This window comes from Epargyreus clarus, unplaced genomic scaffold (assembly GCF_041222505.1).
Source record: "Epargyreus clarus isolate Ecla_fem2 unplaced genomic scaffold, WU_Ecla_fem_2.2 ptg000006l, whole genome shotgun sequence".
In the NCBI taxonomy this organism is placed as follows: Eukaryota; Metazoa; Arthropoda; class Insecta; order Lepidoptera; family Hesperiidae; genus Epargyreus; species Epargyreus clarus.
The window spans coordinates 7,713,731-7,724,661 of NW_027332214.1; the positions used below are offsets into that span (position 1 = coordinate 7,713,731).

At 35.0% G+C, this 10,931-nt stretch overlaps 1 protein-coding gene across 1 annotated transcript; it reads left to right on the forward strand.

Annotated features, from left to right (window-relative positions):
- The first annotated feature begins 153 nt into the window (after positions 1-153).
- LOC140742510 (uncharacterized) lies at positions 154-5,309 on the forward strand. Its single transcript, XM_073073405.1, has 3 exons — positions 154-304; positions 3,823-3,992; positions 4,815-5,309. Exons 1-3 carry the CDS (start codon positions 154-156, stop codon positions 5,166-5,168), a joined length of 675 nt encoding a protein of 224 aa, XP_072929506.1. The 3' UTR covers positions 5,169-5,309.
- The last annotated feature ends 5,622 nt before the right edge of the window (positions 5,310-10,931 follow it).

Consider the following 10,931-nt stretch of genomic DNA (forward strand, 5'->3'; position numbering starts at 1 on the left):
CGTTGATTGCGGTCCCGATAACATCTCTGGAGAATTATGGGGTTGCAAAGGGCGTGGTTTTCAAAAGACCACCCTCCATTGTATCACAATATTTAAAGTAACGATTGGTAGGTTTGATTTTAGTTTGCTCAAATTTCGTGGTTCGTCAGTGCGATGGATTCGCCGTCGGTGCAATCCGGTTCGAAGTGCAGTAGTTCTGATTTCAGTATAAACAGGATATTAGGGGAAACACAAAGCAGTCAGGAGCGACCTGATCCACCGAGTTGGTTGTGCTGTACCCGGTACCAGCCGCCCCGCTTACCACGTCAGTATCTTACTAAATATTATCATAAAGTTAGGTAGATTTGGAATCGTATTAGGTTTTCCAGAATAATTCTATTAAACCACATCAGTAACCTACTGATACCCGCTAGACATGGGACTCATCTGAGAGGGAGGGTTTTAGAGCCATAGTCCAAATGCGGATAGGAGACTTCATACACCTTTGGAAACTTTTTTAAGAACTAGTAGGACTCTATCGAAATCTTAAACAAATCGAACGCAGTTATTATAGCTGATGGAGTTTTATGTGCATAAACCCTTTCGACATCATTTCAAATGCAATGGCTTTGTGTTAGATAGGTATTGCTTTCTGCAGTAATATTTAGTTTGGCGAAAAAATCTAAAGGTCGTCTGTAAATAAGTCTGTGAAATTAGGAACTTAGTCCTGTGACCTGTGAAAAAATATTAATTATCACGATTTTCCAGCCCCTCCCAAAATATTTCTATCCTACAGCCGCGATATAACAGTTTTTACCATAATATGACTAAGTTTTAGGCACCTATTAGGTAGGCAAGCAAAATATCAGTTCTCTCGGTATTATTGTTTTCGTTATTAAAATCATTGACTTAGTATCACTGTTATCGTAATAAAACATTCAAGTTGAATGACCAAGTTCGCTAATTAACAGGCAGCGACTTATTTTTATTAATGAACCAAATACAGCAAGCGGTTCGGCTCGTGTAAATTGTGAACTTTAAAAATGTCTCTATTTAGATAAAAGACGTAATCCTCTAATTGTTCAAACAGGCGGCATGTTTTAAGTGTTATCTATATCAATAATATATGTATACCTATATTGTATTACCTATATTGTATAATGCCGAACTGGTAGTTTAAAAATGGTATAATGTATTTTTTTATTTAAAATATTTCCGTGATAAATTGTAATTCCTGGAAAATTTGTTCACCTGATTCAAACAAACACAAAAGCAACAGAAAAAATATATTTATACTTTACCTAACAGGTATTTAAATCGTAGTATTGTGCATTTAGTTCCTTTTTAACACGCTTTTATTAGCTTGGGTTGTATGTATGTATGTATGTATGTGTGTATGTACGTAACAGAGTAACGGAATCTTTGAACCCGATTTCTATCCACTTTGAACGTTCAGGTTTATTCAAAATTTTTAAAAATTATCATCTACCGATGACAATACAAGATTTTAATAATTTTGTACCATTGTCCTTATCAACATCCTCAGGATTAACGATTTTCGAGGCGAGAGAAAGCGCCTTAGAGAAAGTTAGAAGATTTTTAGTTTTGAAAAATGTTTAGTTAGTTTTGAAAAATGTTTAGTTTTAGTTTTGAAAATAGTTTTGAATAATGTTATTTACTGAAACATATATAATGCCATCTTGTAGAATGATTTTTAGGATTCCTCACTCAAAGGGAAACGAAACCCTCCACTGTCTGTTCGTGAGTCACAGGGCTTTATCTCTTAAACCGTTATAGATAGACACTTGATTTTTTACAGACGATGCATACCTAATAAATGACGCACAACAAATACTAAAAATTAATAAAATTAATATATTTCAAAAAAGCGTGGGGTGCTCCACTTGTCAGTTTTCGAAAAGCACCCCACACTTTTTCCACAATTATACTATTTACTGTTCCTTAATTGATTCCTAGATTGAAAATTATTTTTTAGTTTTTTGAACTATATTTATTATAAGAACACTATACTAGCAGCAAAACCCGCCGTTGCTCGGGTTAAAATATATAGCATGTTTGATGGTATAAAAAACGCAAAAAAATATCACCAAAAATAAATACAAAAAAGTTCAAGAAGTTTAATAATAAAATGAAGTTCATAAAGCTCAGTAATAAAATGTATTATTGGGGAACTTTTCATAAAAATTCGCGCATAGAGCATGCAAAATTTACAGAACTTACTTATACATTCCAGATTGATTTTAACACTTGCAGACGTTTTGGAAGTTTTACAGATAATTTCAGAAATTTCTAGAACATTTCGGATGGTTTTTATCAGTTGCAAACATTCTAGAATTTTCTAGATCATTTTAGAACATTCTAGATTGTAACTGCTTTAATAATAATACTAGATTTAAGAGATTGCTGTTTCTCGATCATTTCGGATTAATTTAAGAAGTTGCAACATTATTTTGAAACATTCTAAATAATGTTAGATTTTTTATAAGTTTCTAGATCAGTACAAAAAAATCAGAACTTTCTAGATCATTCTAGAAGTTCTCTAAAACTTTCTAGAACAATTACAAACATCGCACATATTTTGGAACTGTTTAGGTCATTCCAGACATTTTTCGAACTTTCTAGAACATTCTAGAAATCATAACTTTCCAGAAGCTCACATGAGTTAGAGAAGGACATTTATATTCACATTTACATTACTTAGAGTAAGACAGATATATTATTTCACATTTTCGCCACCTTCCTTACGCACAACAGGAAACCAAGGGGTATCTGCCATTGCAACAGGAAGTCCGAGTTGGGGATGATAGAGAAAACTGTGAATTTACGTACTAACATTAGCATTTTATAATATATTTAGATTTAGATTACTGCCTTGTCACGTTGTGTGTTTCTCGGGTCAGGGTCAATGGTAAATATTCCAATTTATGTGAATTATTTACGTTAAGCAGTGAAACTCGGCGTCTCAGTCCGAGGTTCCTCTTACCTCTTATTTTACAAAATAATTGCTCAAGTGCAAGTCGAACTCGGATACGGAAGGTTACGTACAACCGACATTTTTATATTTTTCTTACTTTTAGTATTTGGTATTATATCTGCCACTGAAATACATTGTAAAAATTTGAAATGTCTACCTATTACGATTCGATAGCGAAAAACGTCGAAAAATAACGTTTTCTTGCATGGCGATTACCATTTATTTTTAACTTTTTTTATTTTTAGTATTTGTTGTTATAGCGGCCACCTTTATACATACTCTGTAAAAAAATAAGTGTCTGTGACAGACGGAGAGACAGCGGAGTCTTAATGATAGAGTTCCGTTTTTACCCTTTGGTTACGGAACCCTAAAAAGTTATGTGCATATTAGAAAATCATTATCACTCGTGAGGTAACCTGCATGTATGAGATATGGTTAAAAAGTTCTCAAAGCTATGTGAAGCCTAACAATTCGCAATTCGTTTGTAAGTAATGCAGTCTTGCTGTGGTGTGGACGTGTCTTTTGTCATAATCGTCAATAGTTATAGTCCTAGTAGTTCTCTAAGAATGTATGAATACACCCGAAGCTACATCACATTATTAATAAATGTTTTAAAACTAAATTATGGCCCGAAAACTTTTGATAGAGGTGTTGGTCACTTTTATTAACTAGTCATTATTGGTAACTACAGGTAGTTGAAACCCAAATTGATTATAGTAGGTAGTAAGCAGAGTAGGTAGGCAGCGCAATTAACGTTTAATTTCATGTCGGTGGTTTGTTGTCGAAGGACGAGTTTTAGGTATCACGATTCTCATTTAAACGAAACGCAATTTTTTGTCTAATTTTAGGTAGTAACACCATATCAGCGAGTCGCTCTCGTCGTTCCGGGCGCCACGCCCGGGTCCCTTTTACGGGAGCGCAGGCAGCCGCCCTCGAAGCGGCGTACTCTCGCGCGCCCTACCTCGCGCCGCCCGCCCTACGAGCCCTCGCTGCCGCCCTTCAGCTTAGAGAGGATAGAGTAAGTTTGTGAAATTGTATTATGTAATTCATTACTATCAATTACAGTCTATGCATTGGTATTTTATCGTTAGGTTTATCTATTTTAATAAACGATATGTGTGGGTAACATGTGCTTTTTAGTTACGTCTATATGCGGATATGATGCTAAACACAAATGAAGTTAGCCTTGTCCGATCTCAGTCTAAAGGCGATTAAAAGTATAGACATGGTAACAGTTAACAACATTGTCAATAAATGAATATAATAACGTTGTTTTATAAGTAAACAAGTGAAAATTCCTATAAAGATATTATTATGTTTAATGACAAAAATAATAATTTAAGTATTTGGTTGGCTAAAAGTTCACTGAAAGTAGAGCATTCTTAGTAGAAAAGTCCTGATGGATGGAGGTCACTCCTATGCCGTGTAGCGGCCCTTATTCGTACAGAGTGTGGAAGAGTATCAGAATGAACTTTTATTTAACGTTTATGGTTATTGTTTTTTTTACTATACTAATTAAATAAACATGTATGTTATTAAACGTTTGAAACTTCAGAAAGATTTTGTGTAATCGTTGTCAATACTCACTCAGTTTTTTTGTAATAATACATAGTATAATATAGTACGAGTATATATTTGAAATAACCGTCCCTTTGACGGAATTTGAATCCTAGGAACTGTTTTGTAGCTTGACCATTGAACATGAACCCACAAAAAGTGTACGATCTTAATTCATTATAATTAAAGAAAATTATATTTCTATCTTTTCTTTTATATGTTCTCTTTTTTTGCTTTCTATTTTTCTATGTAGTAAGATTTACTTTTATTTTTTTATTTGCAGATCAAAATTTGGTTCCAAAATCGTAGAGCTAGGGAGAGAAGAGAAAAAAATGTTAACATCACACCTCCAAGGGCAGTTACCCTGCAACCCACAGCGGTCTCCCGGGTTACTTCACAGGACTTGCGACTACCTTGGAACCATTCTTTTTTAGATAGTAATTTAACTCCAACTGATTACAGACAAAAAGTCGTAGATAGTACTGCGTATTCTTTAGTTTCTAGTGACTCAGGTTCTGCAATTTTTTACCCAATTAATTATGGTAGTCGGTCTCATTCAAACGATCCTGAAAATATACCTACAGATGATAATAATAGATCAGAGAGTCCACTGGACATTGAAACAGTCGATAGTTGAACTTTATAAATTACAAATTATCCATTAAGAGACTATCAAAAGAATGAGTGTGATAAATGCTGGTGTTATGGATGTAGGTATGTATGGTGCAAGTGAACTAATTATATATTTTAAACTGGGAATTTTAAATTCGGTACCTACCTACAATTTTTTTTTTTTTTTTTTATAATATAGGAGTAGCAGACGAGCATGCAGTCCACCTGATGGTAAGTGGCTACTGCCGCCCATGGACATCTGTAATCAACCCCAGATAGGATTAGGTATGCCTACCTGAGGTCGGCCACAGATGCGCCGCTACCCCTGAGGACTAAGCTGGAACGCCTCGGAAAAGTATGTCTCCCTTACCACACCCTTCAAACCGGAACACAGCAGCGCCTAACACTGCTGTTATTAGGTAGAAATAGGTGTGGCGGTGGTGCCGCCGGAGTCGAACCACAAAGGGTTCTACCACCTTCAAATTCAATGAAATTAATAAGGATATTCTTAAAAAAAAGATTAGTAATTATTTTTTCTACCCACCTAGCAAATAAATATTAAATTGATCTCGGAGTTTCATAAAAGTAATATCTGTGGCAGTGTAACGTGTATCCCACAATCGAAGCATTAACCTCGTTTAGAAGCATATTATTTATAATATAGATGGTAAGTCAGAGGTCAGTTACAATAAAAGTTATGGTTTCACACGTTATCACGGTTCTTCCTTAGTACGTTCTCATATTTTAGTTGTCCCTTCTGAATTTGCTTCTTTCGACAGTGTTTTTGTTAAATTCTTTAGCAAAAATATTCGTATTCGTATCGTATTGTATCTTAATTCGTATTGATGTTACGGACCTCAAGTCATGTAATTTTTATGCACCCGCCTCCTAACATATTTGTGACGTAATTTAAGATTGATTTAATTTATAAATTAAGAAAACAAGAAAAATATATTTTATTGTAAGTATTGCTTTGCGTTTTATTTAACTTCATAAACCATACAAAGACTAGTTCACAACGACCAATTGTGAATAGTATGTTGTACTACATTATCCTCTACCAACCCACAGATAAACTTCTTAAAAAAATAAAATTATTATTGTCATCGTGTATTATTCCTGTTATTTCGGTACGTATTATATAAGTTTACTATATGCTTTCAATAGAAGCCATAATATTTAATTTTGTATTTTAATTTTTTTATACACAATAAGTTCTGGAAAATTTATCTAATATATAAAATTCTCGTGTCACAGTTTTCGTTGCCATACTCCTCCGAAACGGCTTGACCGATTTTGATGAAATTTTTTGTGCTTATCCGGTATCTATGAGAATCGGACAACATCTATTTTTCATCCCCCTAAATGTTAGGGGTAGTACAACCCTAAATTTTTATTTTTTAGACAAAATTTTTAATTTCTATTTTTTATGACAAACATACAAAAATACATACAATCCTCAATTTTCACCCTTCTACGATCTACCCTTACTTTTTAATAGCCATTTTACTTATTTAATCATTTTTCCTCTCCGGTCGAAAACTGATCAATCGTCATTTAATTAGTTATCCCCGCCAGATGTCTACAGGTGTCACTTCTGACCCAGTAAACAGCACGGAGTAGGGATGAGAACGAAGCCGGTCTCCTTTCTTTCTCACTCCCTACACAGTTGTCGGCCATCATTATTGTTTATGCATCAAGTGTAGTAGTAACGTTGACAATTATTATTTTGCTATCTCAGTGTAACTCTCATATTAACTTTTAATCATTCCTATTTTATCAATAATAATTAAATTATCAATTTTGAGTGTATTTTGCACGATTAGTAATCAAGTGATTTTATAACCTCAAAAGTACTCAACACGTGACACGAGCTTCCAATAACAACGGATTTTGTGTTGTAAGTATACTTTTTTTTATTTATATCGAAAATGTTGTTGATCTTATAAAAATGTAATTTTAATTTAATTTTATTAAAAAAATGTAATTGAACAATTAAGATTTTCATAGTTTCCAAAAAATCAATCATTATGAATCTTTATTTTGAAATTTCAATGGAAATATTGGTTGTATGAAAAAATTATAAGAGACAATGTTTTCATAAAATTTAATTTTTTACTTAATTTGTTTGAATTTTTTTTCCATAAAACTTATATTTTTGTTATAATTTCATAAATTAAAACTAATCATTTCAAAACTGCGGCAAAAATCCTGGCCATAATTATACTTTTAACATTTTTCATCATTAAATAATTTCATTAATTCTATTTATGTATGTTTTGTATAGTGAGCAATGCCAAGAAAACGCAAAGGGTCTGATTTGAGCCGCAGTACAAGTAAAGCTCGAAACTTGCGAAATAGTAGATCCGAAAGAACAGAAGAACAAATCCAGCAACAAAATACTGATGCACGTGTCAGAATGGCGCAATTGCATCAAGAAGAGCCAGAAGATACACGAGCTGAACGCAATGAAGTCAGAAGATTAGAACAACGACAATCACACCGTTTCACAGTCAATAGACGAAGAACAAATGACCAACAACGACAAGAGGTACATCGAGCATTTATATCTGATTCATTCCTGCGTCTAGCATTCCAGTATGAGCACGATATTGAATATTATGCTCATTCAAAAGTGGTAATTGGTGCTATGGACAAGGAATGTCCGCATTGTCATGCTCTGAAATTCAAAAATGAGCCAGCTGGGATGTGTTGCGCGTCAGGAAAAGTGCAACTACCTGAAATTGAAACACCACCTGAACCATTGAACGGCTTACTTATTGGCACGGATCCAGATTCTAACGTGTTCCTGAAGTCAATTCGAAGATTCAATTCGCAAATAGTTCGAAATACTAATGCAAATGGTCAACAATTCAATTCTACATTCAAAATCAGAGGCCAAGTTTATCATAAAATGGACTTTATGGGCGGCGAGGATTCCGGAAGCGCACTTGCCAATCGCGTGAATGCACGTTGTGATTATAATAACCTTGATTCACTTTATGCCAGGCGCATCGTCAGCGAGCTAGATGCTCTTTTGAACGAGCACAACGAGTTGTTGAAAATATTCAAATCACATATGCACCAATTACAAAGCGATAATCACGCTATCGTCATTAATCCTGATAAAACACCAGCTGGAGAGCATATTCGTAGATTCAATGCACCCGTTGTTGATGATGTTGCTGGAATCATGGTTGGCGATTGTACAGCTGCACGAGAAATTGTGATTCGTAGAAGAAATAATAATCTTCAGTTCATTGCTGACACACATCGTTTATATGACGCTCTCCAATATCCGCTAATATTCTGGAAGGGACAAGACGGATATTACATAAACATAAAACAACGATTGATTGAAACATTGATTATTAATTTGATCATTAATCATTTAACAAAACAATTAAATTATTGAACGTAATAAATTTAAATTAATTTTTATGAACAAATATTACAAGAGCTGAAACAAACAAGAACGTTAGCTCAAAGGATTTTTATGCGTACCGATTAATGATTAGACGTGGCCTGGACAACGTCATTTTACGATGTCGTGAGCTTTGTCAACAATTCATGGTCGACATGTACGCGAAGATTGAGAGCGAACGACTACGATACAATCAACAAAAGCTGCGCGCGGAAGAGTACATTCATTTGCGAGACGCTATCAACAACAACGCCGACGTCGCCGAAATTGGTAACCATGTCATTTTACCATCATCGTACGTAGGCAGTCCACGTCATATGCAAGAATATATACAGGATGCTCTGACTTTCGTGCGCGAATATAGACGACCATGTTTATTTTTTTAATTGTGTAATCGTGCGGATGATTTTGGTGCCTTTGCACGAACATTACTCTATTCACAAGTACCACGCTATTTCACATGGACTCAAACAAAAACATGGGTGCCCCGCAAGCAAGGCTCACCAGTTGCTGCATGTCTCAATTTATTTAAATCAAACGCCTTGGGGCGATTATTTACAGTCAATCCAAGACACACTGAGTGCTTTTATCTTCGACTGTTGTTGGTTAATGTTACTGGCCCATTATCATTTCAAGATATACGTAAAGTGAATGGGCAACAATATCCAACGTATAAAGATACATGCCTTGCACTCGGCTTGCTGGAAGATGACAACCAGTGGGAATGCATGCTTGCTGAAGCTGCATTGAACTGTACAGCAATACAAATTCGTCGACTATTCGCTATAGTGTTGACTACATGTTTCCCAGCCCGAGCACAGATATTATGGGAAAATCACAAAGATTCAATGACTGATGATATATTGCATCAACATCGTATACGGTGCCACGATCTAACCATAACATTCAGCGACTAAATGTACAATGAAGCATTGATTGCTATTGAGGATCTTTGCATTGTCATTGCTAACTTACCACTTAGTAATTTCGGTATGAATTCGCCAAATCGAACTGCATCTGATTTAATGAATACTGAAATGAATCGTGAACTGCAGTACAGTACTGTAGAAATGGCAGCGATTGTTGCCCGCAATGTCCCACTAATGAATGAGGAACAAAGAACCATTTATGATCGCATTATGCTCGCAGTTTCAGCTGGACAAGGTGGGTTCTTCTTTTTGGATGCACCGGGTGGAATTGGCAAAACATTCGTTATTTCGCTAATTCTTGCTGAAATACGATCAAATAATGGCATCGCATTGGCCGTTGCATCATCGGGCATTGCAGCAACTTTATTGGATGGAGGTAGAACAGGTCATTCAGTATTTAAGCTGCCATTAAATATTTAGAATAACCCTGACGCAGTATGCAACATTAAGAAACAATCGTCCATGGCCACTGTGCTGAAACGGTGTAAAATTATTATTTGGGATGAATATACTATGGCACACAAACATTCACTTGAAGCGTTGAACAGGACATTGAAAGATATTAAAAACAGTGACAAACTGTTTGGCGGAACTCTGTTGGTCCTTTCAGGTGATTTCAGACAAACACTTCCAGTCATTCTACGTTAAACATACGCTGATGAGATCAACGCTTGCTTAAAATCATCTCCATTGTGGCGTAATGTTGAAAAATTACAGCTAAAAATAAATATGCGCGTTCAAATGCTTCAAGATCCATCCGCTGAAACATTTTCAAAACAACTCTTAGATATCGGTGATGGAAAAGTTGCTATAGATGAAACTGGATACGTAAAATTACCGACCGATTTCTGCACAATCGCTGATTCGCAAGATACTCTCATTGAACAAATATTTCCCGATGTACACACACAGTACATAAATCATGAGTGGCTTGCAGAAAGAGCGATTTTAGCGGCAAAAAATGTGACCGTCAGAATGGCCGGTCACTACCCATATTTTACATCGAATTAATTACTAAGAGTTGCTACCTAGTTGCTACTAGTTGCTATTAGTTGCTACTAATTGCTACCTTCGATTAAAAAAAGATAAACTACTTTTTAAGGTGACCAGCCATTCTGACATCAGGATGGCCGGTCACCTATCCAGTGAGTAGAAACTACGCAAATGAATAGAGTTTTTTTGTAATCAATAGTTGCTACCAAATTGCTACCTTTATATGCATCGTATTGGACTTCATAGCTTTTAAGGATAAAAAAATATTACGGATTTAATATAAGAGGACTAAACGCCTAATACGCCTGAATAATTAAAAGAGAAAACCCGAAATTAAACATATTATGCTTATACATTATACAGGCGTTTAGTCCTCTTATATTAAATCCGTAATATTTTTTTATCCTTAAAAGCTATGAAGTCCAATACGATGCATATGAAG